General features: G+C 41.9%; 1 protein-coding gene across 1 annotated transcript; it reads right to left on the reverse strand.

Moving 5' to 3' along the window:
- Positions 1–13540: 13540 nt before the first annotated feature.
- LOC308078050 (type-2 ice-structuring protein-like) lies at positions 13541–16923 on the reverse strand. The gene is made up of 6 exons (XM_080419109.1): positions 16885–16923; positions 16678–16792; positions 16026–16135; positions 15719–15853; positions 14272–14380; positions 13541–13844 (listed from the first exon to the last, which is right to left on the reverse strand). The coding sequence occupies exons 2-6, from the start codon at positions 16751–16753 to the stop codon at positions 13777–13779; spliced, it is 498 nt and encodes a 165-aa protein (XP_080275235.1). The 5' UTR covers positions 16754–16792; positions 16885–16923; the 3' UTR covers positions 13541–13776.
- Between the last annotated feature and the right edge of the window lie 4733 nt (positions 16924–21656).

Genomic DNA, 21656 nt, shown 5'->3' on the forward strand with positions numbered 1-21656 from the left:
ATGTTACGAATAAGATTACAGGCATTTATTTGCCTTTTTGCGCAAAGTGCATGCAGCTAGAGTTATTTTTTTTCGTTGTGAAAGTTGTCGCTTATTTCCCATAGAGGTTGTAATGAAGGTTCCTCGTTAGTTGTTGAACTCGTTTGGTGAATTAATTGACCATCCGTGATGGTGGACATTGACCTGCATGTCTTTGGATCCGGCCATTTTTTTATGTGTAACATTAGTGTTGCGTTATGTATCATGGCTCTTTTCGATTACAAAGGGTTCCACCGGAACCTCCCATAAGATGAAACTTTCTAGAGCAGTGTTTCCCAAACTTTTTAGCTCGAGACCCAGAGAATCTCCCCAAGAGCTAAACTACTGAAAATAGCTGATCTATCGTGAAACGTTGTGAGCTTATAGATCAGATATTTTCACTACGTCTTTTATTTTATTTTATGGAATTTCATGCTTGATTGACTGAAAATGTGCGATTTTCCTTTTTTGTAATCTTTTTAAACACTTTTGAAAAAAATAAATGAAAAACATTGTTTTACTCGCGACCGATAACAATTTGTCCACGGCCCTCAAATGGGTCCCGATCCAGTGTTTGGGAAACACTGTTCTAGAACCCTCAAAGTTTTGTGATGTTTTTTTTTCATTACGTTGCCATTAGAAACAAAACCACCTCTGAAGGGGAAGGTATGTCATAAAAAAATATATATATATATTATTTACAATTTCTTGTAAGTATACGTTCTGAGTTCTGGCCCTTCGTTCCCAGATCTAAATTAGGTTCTGAGAGCCTTATCTGAAACCGAGCCTTAGTGTGCAGAACCAAATCCAGAACCTGTATATGTTTTAACGAACACAGCTCGTTTAGTTCTTGTAGTGGAAAAGAGCCATCGTGTTGCGTACGTGTTCCTATTGGGGGGTTTTGGGGATTTTGAATGGCGGTTCGGTACATCTGTGGAAGATACGGTGGCGTTATCAGGGAGTCAGGGCAGCTTGCCAGTCAAACTTGAGGCATAAAGCCTGGTTTAGGCCGACTTCTGCCACAACATGTCGCATTGCGCGTCGCTCAACAAAAATGGACGTATTGTCAACTGGAGAAAAGGTGTTGAAGTGTCCCCCTTTTTTTAGGGGCAGTGGGGAGGGTAGAGAGGCCGTCTGGTAATCAAAAGGTCACCAGTTCGACTCTCGTCTCACCCATCTACGAAGTGTCCGTGAGCAAGACACTTAGCCCCTAATGATTGATTGATTGAAGACTTTATTACTCAAAAAATGTAAACGACATGGAAGTACAGAAAAACACTTTGGCTAATAGGATGACACAAAAAGTCCTAGGGACTTGTTTCCATTGTGGTCCTACTTAGCTCCTAATGCCTGATCAATACTTGTTTGTGCGCCATGTTGCGTTCTGAAAATACACAATCTACAAGCTCTCGGCGAGCCGTAGATCAGCGATGTTCTGCGCACGATACTGGCGCGCAACTAAGTATGAATACAGGCGTAACAGCTCCGCACCGAGCACGCAGAACAGTAATTTACCCTCCGCTGCGGACGATACAACCCCTTTCCGGGCGACCGTAGCTGAATATGTAGAGAGGCCACCTGGGAAACCAGAAGGTCCCAGGATTGATTCCCGGCCCCCGGCTATGTGTCCATGAGTAAGACACTTAACCCCTTAACTGCTCTCCCTGAGCGTTCAATATGACCAGCTAAGCAGCCATCAGCTGGGTGAAGCTGAAACCAAATTTCTAATAAGGTCAAAATTATCGTCATTGTTATTATTATTTAACTTTACATGGAAATACATATTTTTTGTTGAACGACAAAAACACGACACTTTGTTTGCAGAAGCGGAAATCAGGTTTAAGATTTTCATGTGCGTTTTTTTTTGTCTCTGACGAAACGACACACAGCTGGAGTTTTCCCCGCGCAGGACAAGCACAGAGGGCTACAGCAGTACTGTGGCCCGCCGTTAGAGGGCTCACATTTAGAGGGTAGCACGTGTCCACCCGGGAACCGAAAACCCAAGACCTGTGACAGAAAACAATATCAGACGGAAAAGTAGCCTGTGCATCTTCAGGTCCAGTACGTTAGTGGTGGGAAAAAACGTTCATTTCAGTGAACGAACGATTTTGTTCACGTTCACGGCAATGATTCGTTCACGTTCTCATTCAGTAGCGCTATTTTCTAGTGAAAAACTATCGTGGGAGCGTTATTATTACGTTGCGCGTACAGCCCGCCCTCCGTGTACGGGGGGAGGGGATGGGGGGTATGAACAATAGCGTGAACGTAACAGTTTCAGGAATTGAGCGAGCTCGTTCACGGCAATGAACTAGTTATTTTGAACGAATCGATAATGGACGACCCATCACTACAGTACGTGTCTGGGGACCCGGTCGGATCAGGTCTAAAATAATTCAAAATGTCCTCTGGACCGCTTTGGACCGCGTCCAATTGCCTTGGGTCCAATATTTTTGGACCTGTGCTACCCTCTAGCTCACACCTAGACACGTACAGCAGTACTGTGACCCGCCACTAAAGGGCTCACATCTCAACACAATCATACAGCAGTACTGTGACCCGCCACAGATGGACGTTCATACATCGACTGAAGGAAATGTTTTCTTCCTTGTTTTTTTTTGTCCAGATACAGTGCATTATGTTGTGCCGCTGAAAGACCAATAGGCTGTATGCACAGCAGCCATATTGGAAATAAATTGGGCCTCCTCTTACTTCCTTAACAGGTGCTACCAATAATACTAATTAAGGCTCTGTTCCATTCTGGTCAAACAGAGTCAGAGGGCTGATGTTGTGCATGTTGGCTCATTGGAAACACCAGTGGGTCTCAAAGTGTGGTCCAGGGACCCTCATGGTTCCTTGATGGCCAAATGGCCTCTTATGGGGGTCGTTGAAATTAAAATGTTTGAGAACCACTGTGCTACACAAAATGGAACAGAGCCTTCATTAGTATCATTGGTAACACCTGTGAAGAGGCCCAATTTCCTTCCAATATGGCTGCTGTGCATAGAGCCTATTTATACTAAAAGACCACTTCACCCATTTTCAACCTTATCTTCTTACTCACTAATGCTCCTTACAGATCATCTTCGTCTACTCTGTGTCTCATTGGTGGGCTGTGGACAGTTCAGATACCCAACTACCAGTGACATCATCGAGGGGTATTCCGACCTAGTAGAAACTACAGCCTTTCTCTTCCTGGAAAGTTAACATGCTGAAAGAGAAGCCATTGTTCGTGCGTTAATCAAAACATAAAGTTTGAAATGACTAAACCTGCCCAACGATGACGTCACTGGTAGGCAGGGTTCCGAAATGTCCACTGCCCCTCCTCTGAGACAGTTGTGAGTAGACAGAAATGTTGCCATCTTATAATGAGCATTAGTGAGGACCAATTATATGAAGATAAATTGGAAAATGGGCAATGTGCTCCTTTAATCGTACGATGGGATGAAATTAGCTGATCTACAAACTCATGTAAAAACGTGTTGCGGATGCGACGCATTGTGAGCTTATAGATCAGCTATTTCCGGTCCACAGCGCCATTGTATGACGGGGCATTGATGGATGAGGCATAAGAGAGAGAATACCGATGTGAGTCCAAATATATGTTCATGCAGAAATATAAACAAGTGAAACTTAGTCGAGGAAGCTCATAGCGTAACTAAGCGGAAAGAACAGATTTATCGGTTACGAGTCGTTGCTGGCGTCGTTAAATGCAGAACGATGTTTATCGCTGCCCTAGATAGGTCTTTTTAGTGGTTGTTGGGGTATTTGCAGAGTACATTTGCATTTACCGTGAATTTGTCCTTTGTATTCTCCCCACCCTAACTATTAGGAGCAGCGGGTGGTATTAAAACATTTACCCATCCTAACTATTAGGAGTAGTGGGTGATATTAATACAGTGGGTGTTAATTATAGTGCCTGGGGCATGGTGGGGGGGTCAATGTCTTTTTTGTCAAACTGACACGATGTTTTTCGATAAAGCACCGCAAACAATTCTGACTGAAAGAATAGGCTACAGCTTCGCAAAAGACGAGCGCACCCAGATAGTTTGAGTTTTCTGTATCGTTCCTGTGTACGTCAACCAGATGTCGCTGTTTCTACTTATACTTAGCATGTGTGCTAATATAGGCTGTATTGTTGAACACTCTGGCCTGTTCTGAAACCAGTATCTGGACTGTATTGAAGCCTCTCTGTGCATGGGAGCCTTCAATTCATTTTCACTATATGGAAGCTATACGTTGGTTTACTCTGTAGGCCAGTGGTTCCCAGCCTGCGGTCCGGGACCCCCTTTGGGGGGCTCCGAAGATCTCCGAAGGGGGCGTGAGGCCTTGTCCGTTTGGAGCTAGCAAACATATTCACTTTCATCCTGGCATCCCTATTTTGTGCAAATAGTCAAAAATAAAAAAGTAAAAAGAATAGTCATAATAGCCGATCTACAAGCTCACAACACGATACATCGCGACCTGTAGTGAGCAATCTTTTTGCTACTCAGCTATTTTTGCTATTCGTATCGTATGAGAAGTACTGTGTGTGTGTGTGTGTGTGTGTGTGTGTGTGTGTGTGTGTGTGTGTGTGTGTGTGTGTGTGTGTGTGTGTGTGTGTGTGTGTGTGTGTGTGTGTGTGTGTGTGTGTGTGTGTGTGTGTGTGTGTGTGTGTGTGTGTGTGTGTGTGTGTGTGCGTGCGTGCGTGCGTGCGTGTACGTGTGTGCATGCGCGCACATGTGGGGGTCTCAGCTCTTGTCACATAATAAGAAGGGGGGCTCCAAGGGAGAAAAAAAAGGATGGGAACCACTGTTGTAGGCCAACCGTGAAAGCATTTATTTCTATTTGTTTGAATAAATATAAGTAATAATATTATAGTTATAATTATGTTATACCTCGCACTGCATCTATTCAAAAAGAATTGAAGCAGATGCCTATATATATATATATATACATATACATATATCTATAGCTATTCATAGCAGTTTATAAATATGTACATTTTATATCATAAAGGTGGAATATTTAATATATTGATGTTAGCATACACAAAGTGTTATAATGAACTTAGTATTACCGAATACCTTATTAATTATATATTTATATATGACCGTTTTTCTTTTGTTCTTCTTTGCCAGGATGGTTTGAACAGGCCAGTGCAACCCATTCAACTGACAACTGATTCAGTTATTTATAGAGTGCAATAATAATGCTTTCTTGTCTCGTTTCCGTTACGTTTTTCGATCAACCGTGACACCTTGCCTTGAAGGATTGATATTACATAGTTCATGTTCAACTTGTGTTTATATATATATTAACCCACAATGACCCTTATTGTCTGTAAAGACTCGATTTGTCGCCCATTTTGACGTTTGTTAAGGAAAAAAAGAAGACAAAAAAACACAGTGCTTTAATTGCTTGTTAATTGAGTAACTATGAGTCTGATGTAACCTCTTAAACCACAGCATCCATATTGTGGGGAAAGCTTTCTCGGGAAAATAGCCGATCTGACAAGCTTGTCGAGTTGCTATTTCCAGAGAAAGCTTTCCCCACAATAGCAGAAAACTGAAAATACACTAGTGCTGAGACCTGAGGGTCTCCGCTCAACCATATGGGGGTTAAGTGGTTATGGGTCGTGTCCACGGAAAGCGTTTTGTTATGAGCGGAGGAGCGCTTTGGATATCACGCCCAGGGTGCCTCTGAGGAGCGTTTGTTGACGCCCATGTCATCTGCGTTATTAGCACAACATAGCCTAGACTAAATAACGGCAAACATGGACTCGTCATGGTTGTGGTAACGATTCAAAGTCAGGTCACAACCATAGACCGTAAAGTTTTGAAGCCATTTTTTCGTCAAATTCATTCATTCATTCATTCATTCAAGATTTTTTTATTCTCGAAATTACACTGAGTAATTAAACTCATTTGCAATGTCGTCGAGTAATACAATACAGTGCAAATTCAACAACATCACAGTTTTAAAAAAAAACACTGTCTTGTAATTTCCGGTCCCGAAATGCAACCGGAAAGAAATACTATTGGCTGGAATGGCAGCAAGGGCAGGTATTCACTCGGTAGAACCAGCTGAAGCATGCCCTACTTAATCATAATGTTTTTAGTGAATGGTGCCATAATTTTCTAAAATGCATGTTGTGGTAATTGAATGAAGACTTTAGACAATATGTAGTGGGGGCCCCTGCTTCATCTATCTCGCAGCTAAGGGGTCCTTGGCCTGAAAAACTTTGAAGACCTCTGCCATAGAAATATGCATGGCAGAAAAAAAAGGGAAAAAAATGCTTTCTGTGGACATGGCCTCCTAAGCCCGATTCATACTTTGTCGCATGACAAGAGTAGCAGACCTTCGAGCTCACAATGTGTCGCGTTGTGAGCTTGGTATAGGTGGCATGTCTCGGCGAGCGCGGCGGAGCATAAATTTGGTTTTATACTTTGTCGCACGACGCGTCGCTCACCGAAGAGCGACACAGTCTGGCGACGGACATCAGACTCATAGGGAATAAAGTCAGTGGCTGTTCTCCAAATTCTGACTTATTCACTATGAAATTGATTGAAAACCGTTCGATACTGGGTTCCTATGTGTCGTTTTAAAACTGTCCGTTAATTGAGAACACCATGCATGAAATTAGTAGAATTACTTCATGACGTTTTGTAACCTGGAGTATCTATTCTTGTATTGTGCCAAAATTAAATATTACCTCTGTATGATGATATAATGATAATAAGATGCGTATTGCAAGTTGTAATGTGTACTCCTATGCTAAAATGTGGTGCCAAATAATTGTAGAAAAATTGGTGTGTGTGTGTGTGTGTGTGTGTGTGTGTGTGTGTGTGTGTGTGTGTGTGTGTGTGTGTGTGTGTGTGTGTGTGTGTGTGTGTGTGTGTGTGTGTGTGTGTGTGTGTGTGTGTGTGTGTGTGTGTGTGTGTGTGTGTGTGTGTGTGTGTGTGTTAGGGCAGGGCAATATGGACAAACTCAAATATCACATTATATATTTGACCAAATCCCTTGATAACATCAATATTATTTTGAATTTTTCAAACATTTTCAAAAATAGCTAAAATTGTCGATCTACAAGCTCACAACTTGTAACACTGCGTTGTGCGTTGTGAGCTTCAGCTTAAAACCAGAAAGACAACGCTAATGTCATTTCACAACATTACCATATCTATTATCATATATATATATATAGATATATACTTAGATATATAGCCCAGCTCTGTGTGTGTGTGTGTGTGTGTGTGTGTGTGTGTGTGTGTGTGTGTGTGTGTGTGTGTGTGTGTGTGTGTGTGTGTGTGTGTGTGTGTGTGTGTGTGTGTGTGTGTGTGTGTGTGTGTGTGTGTGTGTGTGTGTGCGAGCGTGTATATGTATGTATAGTATGTTTACATAAATGTTTGCTGCATTTATATGTGATGCATGGGTCACTTTTTTTTAAACCATTTTGACTAAGGTACATAAATACTTAGTATGTTCCATGGTGAATAATTTAATTTATTTATTTCATAATATAAGCTTAACATTCTGTTACATTTGTCCTAATAAGAACACAATAGCACTTCTGTGCAGCACTGGTTTCAAAACGTTTTCAGCTGAGACCCAAAAGATGGTATCTGCCCGGTATCCATAAAACAAAAAACAACATCATGAACTTGTAAAAATAGCAGATCTACAAGCTCAAAACACGTAACAATGTTACACGCTGTGAGCTTGTAGATTTGCTATTAACTATTTCTTAAAAGCTCTTTTTGCTTTTACATTTATAGTATTTTTTTGTGATTTATTTCAGGTTTTTTTTTGCCATTTGCCATTTTTTTTATTTTCAGATTATTAAACATAATACAAACTATTGTTTTTCTTTTCTTTTTTTAAATAACCATTACAAGGGATATTTACTCGCGAGTCATGACCCATACAAATGATTGCGTGCCTGGAAAATGGGACCCTAGTCATTGTTAGGGAACCACTGCTGTACAGCAATGTGATGCAGTTGAATTTAACATTTATTTATTTGTGCACTTTGTATTGTTCTTTGTCAAAACAGGGTATTGTGCTTACTGACGTATGTACCTTCAACTGACAGCCATATCATTTCACATGTTCATCAGTGATGTGCTATGATGTTACAAGGACATGCAGTATGTATTAAAATTAGATATCTGCTTCTTGTATTTTTCTGTTCACTTTTAATTCAACTTTTGACCTGCAGAGGTCATTATTGTTTGCTACAGGATTGGCACAATTCTTGCTTCAAATAACTTAAAGGGATACTAGGTAACTTCGCAGATCTGTGTTTGTACACACACACTCCCCCCTCCCTTCTCTGACAGGTATCAAATTGATTGCTGTCTTTGATGCATTCATTGATTAGACAGAGCGCTAACGAGGTTGACACTTTTATGGCCCTATCAATCAACTCAATGCACAATCCCTTTGAATTTCTAAGGGATCAATTAAGAGCCTCTAGCCGAGCCTCTAGCCTAGCCGAGACCTTAATTGTCGAATGTTTAAGCATGTTCTAATCATATAGACTTTACTTTAGACCAGGGGTCTTCAACAGGGGGTCCGGGACTCTTAGGGGATCCTCAGAGCTACTATAGAGACACACGGCCGGAAGCGGAAGGCCTACAAATTCACGCCCATATTATAGTATATTGTGGGTAGTATATCGAGATGACAGATATGGGACATTAAAAAGGATAAATTAAACAAATGGGACACTTTATTAGAACACAAAAAAAATCGCTACAGCCTCAGTAGTTAACCAGTGAGATTACGATATTTTACAATGCCTCTCATAGAGATTGCATTGGCAGCTGCAGTTCATCGTTCTAACGGACCTCGAGTAGAGGCGCTGTCTCAAAAGTGGGCGTGAATTTGTAGGCCTTCCGCTTCCGGCCGTGTGTCTCTATAGGGGGTCCGCCAAATCTTTATGTGATAGGTTTTTTTTTTTTTACATTAACCACTTGATGTAATAGGGATACTATAGTATCCCTATTCTCAGGGGAACATTTGCCGAAAATAGCCGATCTACAAGGTCACAACGCCTCACGCTGCAAGGCGTTGTGAGCTTGTAGATCGGCTATTTTCGGCTGTCTTTGATGCATTCATTGATTAGACAGAGCGCTAACGAGGTTGACACTTTTATGGCCCTATCAATCAACTCAATGCACAATCCCTTTGAATTTCTAAGGGATCAATTAAGAGCCTCTAGCCGAGCCTCTAGCCTAGCCGAGACCTTAATTGTCGAATGTTTAAGCATGTTCTAATCATATAGACTTTACTTTAGACCAGGGGTCTTCAACAGGGGGTCCGGGACTCTTAGGGGATCCTCAGAGCTACTATAGAGACACACGGCCGGAAGCGGAAGGCCTACAAATTCACGCCCATATTATAGTATATTGTGGGTAGTATATCGAGATGACAGATATGGGACATTAAAAAGGATAAATTAAACAAATGGGACACTTTATTAGAACACAAAAAAAATCGCTACAGCCTCAGTAGTTAACCAGTGAGATTACGATATTTTACAATGCCTCTCATAGAGATTGCATTGGCAGCTGCAGTTCATCGTTCTAACGGACCTCGAGTAGAGGCGCTGTCTCAAAAGTGGGCGTGAATTTGTAGGCCTTCCGCTTCCGGCCGTGTGTCTCTATAGGGGGTCCGCCAAATCTTTATGTGATAGGTTTTTTTTTTTTTACATTAACCACTTGATGTAATAGGGATACTATAGTATCCCTATTCTCAGGGGAACATTTGCCGAAAATAGCCGATCTACAAGGTCACAACGCCTCACGCTGCAAGGCGTTGTGAGCTTGTAGATCGGCTATTTTCGGCAGTGGTTTGGTGTAGGGGGAAAGGAGCAAATCAAGTACTAAGTAGCCTATTGAAGTTTTAAGTGGTTAAATGTCTGAAATTAACAAAAAATAAATACTTTACACAATACTGATGACAGTCTATGAAGCTATCTATGAAATCTATGAAAATGTTTAATCTGCAACACTATTTCATACAATATGTAGTGGGGGTCCCTGCTTCGTCTGTCTCTCAGCTAAGGGGGTCCCTGCTTCATCTCTCTCTCAGCTAAGGGGGTCCCTGCTTCATCTCTCTCTCAGCTAAGGGGGTCCCTGCTTCATCTCTCTCTCAGCTAAGGGGGTCCCTGCTTCATCTCTCTCAGCTAAGGGGGTCACTGCCCATCTTTCGCCGCAGGCTGAAAACCCACCTCTTCAGGAAACACTACCCTTCCTCTTTGCCTGGCGTACTTGTTGTTAACTAGTTGTACGAACGCTTGTTTTATTGTTGTATTGTTTTATTGGATCTTGTTTAGTCGATACAATTATTTGTTTTAGCTCCTGCTCATTTGATTTAGCTATTTTGTCTCATCTGTCTGGTGATTAGTAGTTTTCGTTCCCTACCTATGTTGAATGCACTTATTGTACAGTAAGTCGCTTTGGATAAAAGCGTCTGCTAAATGACTGTAATGTAATGTAATGTCCCTGCTTCATCTCTCTCTCAGCTAAGGGGGTCCCTTCATCTCTCTCTCAGCTAAGGGGTCCCTGCTTCATCTCTCTCAGCTAAGGGTACTGTACTGTACTTCATTCAAACACAGCAAGTGCGCCTATAGACAAGCCTACTTCAAAAATAAACGCACGCGCGTGTGCGCGCACACACACACACACACGCACACTCAGCTTTTGCGATGCTCAGGCTGACATTATGCCGCTCGCACGTTATGTGCTTGATTTGTCAATCGGCACTTTGTGTTTGGTTGTATTAAGATGAACTTACCTAATGATGCTGCGAGGTTCTTTTTTTTTTACTTAAATTTTTATCCCACGATTTTGTAACCCTATTTTTTACACCCAGTGCCAATTGTCTATGTAATCCTGGGCACTACCTTCCCTCTGCCAACCTAGGGAGGCCAGGGCCGAGCTCATGCCTCCTTCAATGCATGAGAGCCAACTGACCTTCTTGTCACCTGACAGGGGAGAGTTTCCCTGGTTGGACGTAGCGCGTGGAAGGAACACGTTATTCCAACCAGTTCCCTTCCCCTCCATCAGGCGCCCCGGCTGGCCAGGGGGAGGCAGTATAATGACCAGGATTACTGCATGTTTTTGTGAGGGTACCTACCCTAGGAGACACGGGGAGAACATGCAAACTCCACACAGAAAGGCCCTTTCGCCAACCCCACCTAGGGTATGGGCACTGATGACGCGGAGGAGAGAACACACCCCCAGCGCCCACAGCATCCCCTGCGGGAATCAAACCCAGGACCTTCTAGCTGTGAGGCGACAGCACTACCGACTGTGCCACCGTGCCCCGGTAATGATGCTGCGAGGTTCAAAGAGTTTAAAGCACTTCTAGCCTTGATACAACAAGACTATGACCGATGACCGTGTTGATCCAAGCTAGGCTAACGCACTTCCACAGTACAAGAATGTTTAAGTCACAGGAGCATGGTTTGGCCAAAACCTGCGATTAATCCACGTGTTGTTTTTTATATTCGTCACACACACACGCACGCACGCACGCACGCACGCACGCACGCACGCACGCACGCACGCACGCACACACGCACACACACACACACACACACACACACACACACTCTCACACACCACACACACACACACACACACACACACACACACACACACACACACACACACACACACACACACACACACACACACACACACACACACACAGGGCCGGCATATATATTTTTTTTTTTTTTGCAGGCTCTAGGTGGTGGCGCTGTGGCAGAAAACGGTGGCGCGGCACTGTCAGACATAGGATAGCCTCCTGTCCTCTGAATTACTTTCTGTTTTATAGAGACTGAGATGCTCTTATTTTTAAATGGGGGGGGGGGGGGGGTCAAAGCTGAGTCAGAGTCATAACAGCTCGTGATCAACAGAAACTTCCTCTAAGGACTTCAAAATAAGAGCCACTAGTAATAATTGGTCACCTTAGTTTTATTTTGTTGTCTACTTACAGGAAGTATATACTCATTTGTAGTAACGTTACACACAGAGCTATGTACGCTGGTCGGCTGGTGCGCTGGTACGCAAGAGCAGAGCTGTGTGTGTGTGTGTGTGTGTGTGTGTGTGTGTGTGTGTGTGTGTGTGTGTGTGTGTGTGTGTGTGTGTGTGTGTGTGTGTGTGTGTGTGTGTGTGTGTGTGTGTGTGTGTGTGTGTGTGTGTGTGTGTGTGTGTGTGTGTGTGTGTGTGTGTGTGTGTGTGTGTGTGTGTGTGTGTGTGTGTGTGTGTGTGTGTGTGTGTGTGTGTGTGTGTGTGTGTGAGAGAGAGAGAGAGAGAGAGGCGTGTGAGTGTGTGACTTGACAGGCAGCGAGGCGAGCCGGCGAAACTCTTTGTTATTGTTGTTATTCCATGCTTTGTTTGGTCGTATTCTGGTTCTTCATGTCGTAAAATCGGGGTGTTTCGAGAATATTTAAGAGCGCGTTATTTATATGACGCTTGTTTTCAGATGTCAGATTTATCAAAGCTCCGACCAAATGTACGCTAGGATTGGCTGTATAGGATTGCTTCATAAATGTGACTTTGACGTTGCCCATACAGCCGAATTTATGGAAAAATAGAAGCTGTTTTTTACGCTCCATTGATAAATGAGGGCCAGTGGGTGTATTACAAGCTTACTCTGATTGACTCATGAAAGTCAATATTTAGGATGTCATTGTCGCAAGTCGAGCTGGTTTCATTTAGATAAAACATAGACCTGTGGTTCTCAACATGGGGCCTGGGAACCCCCCAGGGGTCCTTGAGGGGGTTACAGGGTGTCCCCAGCCAGAAATGGAACCAAATGGACACTTACAGGTCTGTAACTCTGAAGGCGCCTTCCCACACAAAGAGAGTGTAGAAATGGAACCAAATGGACACTTACAGGTCTGTAACTCTGAAGGCGCCTTCCCACACAAAGATAACATTTGTGTTCGAGCGGCATGATTACATACTGTACAGAGTCAATGCAACAAAGTCACTTTGCATAACCGCCTCGATAAATCTAGTGGTAACTTCGCTCCAGATGTAAAATCCCCCTCCAACGCTGACCAGCGTGACTAAAGTGATTAAGAGACTACAAAGATATTTTATATTTGGTGGGAATGCACTTTGAGACATGGAGGAGGGTCCATTTGGTTCCACATGTACAGTCTCAGAGCTATGGGGTCTGTGGCCCAATGCATACCAAACAAGGGGTCCTTGACTTTAAAAACACTGGAATAGATCTTCTAGCAGAATCCAGTACAACAATGTACAGGACATCAACATTGTAGATTCACTATGAATGACTCAGCCTGAATTATTTCATGTATTTAATGTTTTTTTTTATTCTTTTATTGATGCAAGTAAAGACATTGAAGTTATAAGCAGCTTAAATCAAACCATCTGTTCCTTTCATGTTCCTCTCATTATCACCACAAGAGCTGATGTCACTGTTAATGTCACCACAACACCTGTTAATGTCACGTGTCTCTTCATTCCTTCAGTAGCGTTACAGCGATAGCAAAGCAGTATATTGGACATGAGTATATTTTTAGATACAGGAGTCACACACGCACGCACGCACACACACACACACACACACACACACACACACACACACACACACACACACACACACACACACACACACACACACACACACACACACACATACACACATACACACAAACTCAGACAGACATGCAATAACGTGTAATAGTGTGTAATTGTGCGTGCATGTGTGTAATCTCCATGTTATTCACTGGGTTTAAGCTTGTTTTTTGCAGACGGAGAAATGTCTTTCATCACACTGTTTATCGTCCCAAAGGTGGTCACCTGTTATAGAAATGCAAAGATAAAGTTGAGCATTAAAATTGTTTACAGACCACTTAAGTATTATATTGAGTTGTTACTTAAAGGCGTTATTAGTGATATGAAATTGTTTTGTTGAAAGGTTAAAGGTTAAGGTTGATGGGGTCGCCAAAAACATTCCGTCATAATATGGGGTCGTGGTATAAAAAAGTTTGAGAACCCCTGCTCTAAAGCAATGATAGCCATCAGAATATAGAGCTATTCAACATGTATACTATAAAATATACAAAAAAGAATAAATCAATTAATTCATAATATTGGTTTGCATAATATATATATATATATATATATATATATATATATATATATATATATATATAAAAAGGTTATGTATTTATTATTCTTATTCTTATTCTTCTTATTTTATTGAATTCAGATTGTTGAGATTTACTTGAATGGTTCATGTCCATGCAGTGCTGTTTTCCCTGGTTGTTAGGTTCTCCCTTGTTCCAGTCAGTGAAGGTCATTGGGCGACCGTCACTCCACAGCCAAACACCCTCCTAGATGACAATATAACTTCATAATAAATCAATAAAATAGAACATGTCACCATTTAGAGTTCTCAACTGGCCTGAAACGTAAACACATCCATGAATGGACCGTAAATATAAAGACTCACCAGTCATCACTAGGCTACTGCAAAGATCCAATCAGGACTTCAACAGTGCATGGTTTCCACATTGTAAAAAACTGAGCATGAGCGAGCCCACTACTTAGAATCCATTCATTTGTCGGTTTGTTTTGCACAACAATCACGCACATTTCTAGTCTTATTATTATCAAAAGAATAATGACTCAAATTAAGAAAAGGTAGTCTTTATATATATTTTTTAAATTGAGTAGACACTTTCTTACTCTTGTAAGAAAGTGTGTAGTGAAAAGTCTACTCAACTACTGAGTTACTTCATATATGAGTTATTGTTTAAATCAAAATGTAATTGAAATGTGTAATATATCAAGTTGTCCAATAGAAGTAAACACAATTGGCTCTGGGTGAATTAAAGGTAGTGTAAATGAGTTTCTTTGGCTAAAATAAGTGTTAAATAGCTCTGTATAGTACTCATTGCTATAGAGTGTTTGTTCAGTAACAGGAGTCTCCATGTCTCTCCAGCTCTTTATTAAACAAAAAATGCATTTTCAGGTCGCTATACCAATTTTATCCAATCAGGATAGAGAACTCAGTCAGGATACAGATTAAACAAGTGAAATTGGAATTGATGACACAAATACATGAGCAGACAAAAATGGAACTGGATCACTATCAAAATGAAGCTGATAAATGGGTACTCTCTGCTGATTGGCTGAAATGTTGTCACCTACCTGAAAATGTATTTTCTGTTTATTAAAGAGCTGGAGAGACAGGAGACCCCTGTGACAGAACAAACACTCTATAGCAATGATTCCTATCAAAATATAGAGCTTTAACCTTTTAACGTAAAGCTTTTTGTTTTAACCAAAGATTATCACTTACCCTACCTTTAAGCAAATAGGACATGCATTTTCATAAAAAACAATACAATGAAAGGCCACCCACAGAGCCTAGTCCCTCGACGTGCCAGAGCCTCCCCGAGTCCCGGCAGACTATAGTTCCGGAGAAGCGGACTGAGTGGCCCTGTCTTTCCCTAAGAGGACTGACCATGGGTAGCTACTGGGACGTAAGTCGGGGCTTGATCAACCGGCTGGGTCACCTGGGCGAGGGTGTATATTGTTGCGAGACCCGAAACACCCTATGACCCCAGGCTACAACACTGATGATACATCCCAGGTGCATCCATGTGATGTTTTCTTTATAATAAGGAAGAAACATAATGTAACCAAATTGTTTGGAAATAATGTACCTTTGTTGCATCGTAGCCTCCAATCCACGCGACAGTCATTGTACCAGTTTTGGAACGGATCAGGTCTTGAATGAATGTGTGCTCTGCTTTGCTCTGTATGGATGCAAGGTTTCCACCCTGAGACAAACAGTTTTTCTACAGAAGAGAATAAACAGAAGACAAGAAAGACTATTAGTCAAATAGAAAAAATAGATGGACAGACAGACAGACAGACAGACAGACTGACTGACTGACTGACTGACTGACTGACTGACTGACTGAGTAACAGTTTCATGTATTTCATAATATGTTTGTTCATTCTAATTACCTCTGCATCAGCCCAAGCCATCGTAGTATTTTCAACTTTGTAACAGTTACCAAACAAGTCATTCCATCCATTTGGGCATCTTGCCCATCTCTTAACGACCACATGCTCTCCTGAAAAGACAACGGACATTTGAAGTCAACTGTTTGAAAGCAGCAACAACAACAACAGCAACAGCAACAACAGCAATTAATTCCTAGCCCATACATGCATTTCCACACACAGTCAATGACTACATATCCCATAGAACCACGGTATTGCCTTCCATCTGAGCTATGGACCATGGCTGCATATACCGCGTTGCCACCCATCCGAGCTATGGGACCGTTACCATGACTACATGATCTATGGCGTTGCCATCCATCCGAGCTTTTTTCACTACAGATCCTGTGGTGAAAATGCTGTGGTGAAAATGCTAATAAACAGGATAATAAATATGGAGATAAGTTACAAATAAACGTCCTATCTGAGTAGAAAAATGGATGACAACGAACGGATGGATGGCTCTCTCTCTCACACACACACACACACACACACACACACACACACACACACACACACACACACACACACACACACACACACACACACACACACACACACACACACACACATACACACACACACACACACACACACACACACACACAAACACCTGCAGTAGGAGCAGCAGCAGTCAGAGCCATCACAGCACCGAGAAGTAGAGACACGCTCAGCATCCTCATGTTCATGATGATGATGAAGATGAAGATGATGAAGAAGATGATTTCCTTCAGTAAAAGAAACAGACATGTTAGAGATACTTCTGAAAGTCAAAGGAGAGGAGAGGAGAGGAGAGGAGAGGAGAGGAGAGGAGTCAAACCTTCAGTAGAATGATGTGGATGTTGTGGATCTTCCAGTGTTGAAGTGTTGAATATCAGAAACAGCAGCTCTTGTTGCTTATATACACTTTATGTGCGTGTGACATTGGACACGCCTTCACATGATCATAATTCAGAGGAAATGCAGATGAGCAGGAAATTCAATATTATCCCTTGTGTTTGACGTTTTTCCCATGAAACGCTCTGCCATTAGTTCCTTGTCACCGGTGGTGTAAAGTAACTAAGTACATTTACTTAAGTACTGTACTTAAGTACAATTCTGAGGTACTTTTACTTTATTGGATTATTTTCCAATTGTCTATACCAGGGCTACTCAACTTAAGATGGCTCAGGGGCCACTCAGCAAAATACCAAAAGTCCTCAATATAAGGAGGACTATAAAAGGATATAAAAATGACGGTCCTATTTTGGATTTTTCAATTTTGTAACACACAAGAAAATGTACATTTTGACATCATATTCTTTTCACTGTACCAGTTTATTTTGTGTTGTGTGTATGTCCAGTGGCAGACACCTGTCCTGGGCGCGCGGAAAAATGTGGGGGTCAAACCCCCCCAAAAACCCGAAATGCATAGAAAACTATGCATTATACCTGTAACAATTGACACAACTGTATGTATGTCTGTCTGTTTGTTTTTGAAAAATGTTTTAGCAACCCATATATTTGAACGGAAATGTATATTTTTATTCTGTGCTTTTTTGACCATGAGGGGGCCGCCAAGAAGCTGCGATCGGGCCGGCCGCATGCGGCCCGCGGGCCGCGGGTTGAGTAGCGCTGGTCTATACTTTTACTTCTACTCCACTACATCTCAGAGGCAAATATTGTACTTTTACTCCACTACAGTTATTTGAAAACTTTAGTTACTAGTTACTTTTCAGATATAAATCATTACATTATAAAACATACATTAACCACTTTAGCCCCAATTTATACCTAGGCTATTTGAAAATAGCAGATCTACAAGCGCATGCGACACGTTGTTTCAAACATTTTAGTACTTTTAGTTTTGGTACTATAAGTAACATTTTAATGCCAATACTTTTGTACTTTTACTCAAGTACATTTTTTATTCCGGACTTTTACTTGTAACAGAGTACTTCTGCATTGCAGTATTGATATTTTAACTTTAAGACATTTGAGTACTTTTTCCACCACTCGCTGACACTCATACATTTTAATACACTGCAGCTGCAGGGGCGGGGGCACGTCATCTCCGACATGCACGCCGCAGTGAAGGCTTTTAAAACCAAGCTGCTCCTCTGGGAGACGCAGATGCGACACGAAAACTTTTACCATTTTCCGTGGTGCCAGACCATGAGAGAGCAGGTCTCTACCGCCGGGTTCCCGAGTGCACAGTTTGCTGAAAAACTCAGCATACTTGGTGCCAGGGGTGCAATGCTCACTGGACGGCCTTGCACGCCGTGCATGAACCTATTTGACCAGGAGCACGCGCAGGCACACGCATAGATTTAAAACTACTTTAAGTTCACACCTCAACAAAGTCAACAAAGGCTCCCGACTCACACCCAGGTGGATTAACATAGGAATGAGCCTAGATGCATATCAATTGTCCATTGTGTGACCTGTAGCGTAGGTGTTAAGCGACGTGCGCGACATGTCATTAAAATACAGTGCAACCACGTTCCAATTCAGCATTGCAACACTGCTTGGTGCCGACTTCAAGCGGCGATTTGCCGACTTTGAGACCCAAAAAAGCAGGTTTGAACTGTTCAGGAATCCATTTGCAGCTGACGTGGAAAGCGCACCACCAAACCTACAAATGGAGCTGATTGAGCTCCAGTGTAATGACGCACTGAAGGCAAAATATGAGTGTGTGGGTGCTGCTGAGTTTGCACGTTTCATCCCCGACACAATGCCCCAGCTGCGCGCCCAAGCTGCTCAGACGCTAGCTATGTTTGGCAGCACAAACCTGTGTGAACAACTGTTCTCTCTGATGAAGCTAAATAAAACAGCACATAGGAGTCGTCTTACTGATGAACACCTTCACTCAATCCTGAGGATTTCCTCAGCGCAGAGGCTCAGACTCAGACGTGAGCATCACAGAGCAGCAGACTGAGCTTGTAATTCAGTTATATTTTTGCATTTGTTTGCACAGGACTGTCAGGACATAATTATGATTTTTCTTTGAAGGAAAATATTTTTTTGGGGCTGTTTGCTTTTATATATTTTTTGTTCAGTTGAATGGACTCAGGAAAGGTTAGAGCTGGCCATTAGAAATTAATTAAATTAATTAACTGATTTCATTTACTTTCTCATTTTACATTAGAAAGCAGTTATTGGTGAGAATCATAGAGCAGCAAATTAAGCTTTAACAATGCATTTTATGCATGCACTTTCATTTATCTTACTTACATAAAGTATTAAGAGTATTTGATTTTTGAAGGACATTTATTTTGTTGCTGTTTGCCTGTTGTTTGCTACTTGAAATTACTGACAAGAAAATATTGCAACAGATTACATTTGTTTGATTAATAGCCTGTGTATGGTGTGTGCAATACGTTTTTGTGGTTTAATAAAACCAGCATTATCCAGTGTGGATCTTGTGAAAGAGACAACACGTTTCTGTGTCTCATGATGTGTCCTGTGTTTCAGGGTAATCTATAAACTGCATATCAGGTAACCAGTCCGGCCCTTGACTTATACCAATTTTTTAATTTAGGCCCCCTGTGTATTTGAGTTTGACATCGCTGTTGTAATACATCAACTGTCCTTGGAAAGGTCCAGTTAAAAATATCTAAGACAGTGGTTGCAGAACGCAAACCCAAGAATATTAGTGAACTGAAGGCCACTACACATGAGGAATGGGCTAAGGAATGCTGCCAGAAGCCGATTCATGGCTATGAATCACATTTGCAGCAGGTCATAATAGCAAAAGGATGTACTACAAAGTATTAAAGACACTTGTCATGAACAGTTTGACTGTTCATGATAGCCTCGCTATTAAACATGCCAGCCGGTGAACGCTGTCTGACTCTCTCCATTAAGCTCATGAGAGCGAGAGAGAATTCCTGCAGTCTCTCCATCATGCTGTTTCCTGCAGAAGAATGCCTCCTGTAAAGCTACGTAGGACTGTGAACACCCGTATAGGTCTTTTAGAATGCCAATGATTTGATTGGGATCCTCCCTCTCCGCAGCAGGGCGATATTTTATCTCCTCTCGTGCCTCTCCTTCCAGGTGATCAAATAAGAAGAAAGCTTGGTCTATGGCCGACAGATAGCGAGCGTGCATACAAGCCTGTGCCTCCTCTACCCATTCATTTATACTTACACCCGACTTGCCACCGAAATATGGGCACTTTCTATCTCGCGGCACAAAGACCAACCTTTCTGGTGCAATAACACTGTCCCCACCCAACGGGCGTGCAGGAGGAGGTGGGACTGACACGTCAGAGGGAACAATACTAATACCTGGCTGTGCTCTGCTCCTGTCTTAATGAACAATTATCTGCCCATAGCTGCGCCACTAGCTCCCTGAGCTCTTGTAGCTCCGCCTCCATAGCGGTGACAGATAACTTCCACACTTACAACCAAATTGAGTACACAACCCCGGTCCTGAAGCGGAAACCAGGGAGCCCGTTTAGGCGACAAATGGGTCCTCTCACGTCCACTGATACCCACTGCTGCTTTGCTTTAAACACAAAATAAATACAAGTTAACAAAATAATACACTCCAACACAACCACTCCCCCCACATACAGTTCGTTTTTAAACAGAAAACCACTAACTGGTGAACTCAGTGAAAAATACAAAAATAAAACTAAACACGTCTCTGCCTTCAATCTGTACGTCCTGCCGACCCACGCCAATTTGTAGCAGGGCGTTTGTACAATTAATGATAAAGGCAGAAACGGTGTTTAGACAAAGTACAAAAAGGTTAATTGTAAATAACATCAATAATAAAAGAGCAAGACATTCAATAACTAAAAACAATATGACAATGCACTTAATAATAAAACCTCTCTACTCTAGGGAATTTAAAATATACTCCTCGTTGACTTACATTGTACGGTGAAGAGGCTAGAACGCAAGTAACTAAACAACATAATAAATGTAAAAAACATACAATAATATGTGAGTATAACATACATCTGGATAAGATAACTTGCATCTATGTAATTAGACAACAAGTACAGACACTAGGGATGTGTGAAATTACTCATTTCAATTATGTTACAGATGATTATACGACTAGAATAAAAATGAAAATAAACACTCAGAAACAGCTAAAGCGGAAATGCATGGCCCATTGCTCGCCTAAAATGTTATCACACATTGTTTCTGGTTAGGCGAGATTTAGATCGTTTCCAAAGAAACCATTGTAGCCATTGTAGTCTCACACACACACACACACATACACACACACGCACGCACGCACGCACGCACATACGCACAAACACACACACACACACACACACACACACACACACACACACACACACACACACACACACACACACACACACACACACACACACACACTCCCTCTCTCTCTCTCTCTCTCTCTCTCTAATCATATGAATTGATTGACAATGAATGGAGTAGCCTACAGCAATGAACAAATGCAAAACAATTGCAATGCAGCAATTTAATAGACATTTTAACCCAGAGTGCATGAACCCAAGTTAACCGACAAAAAAGTGAGAGGTCAGGTAAATAAAATGTTATCAGACACTGTTTCTGGATAGGCGAGATTTAGATCGTTTCCAAAGAAACTGCCATTGTAGTCACACAC

Source organism: Gymnoscopelus braueri (genome assembly GCF_963280865.1).
Source record: "Gymnoscopelus braueri genome assembly, chromosome: 22".
Taxonomy (NCBI): Eukaryota; Metazoa; Chordata; class Actinopteri; order Myctophiformes; family Myctophidae; genus Gymnoscopelus; species Gymnoscopelus braueri.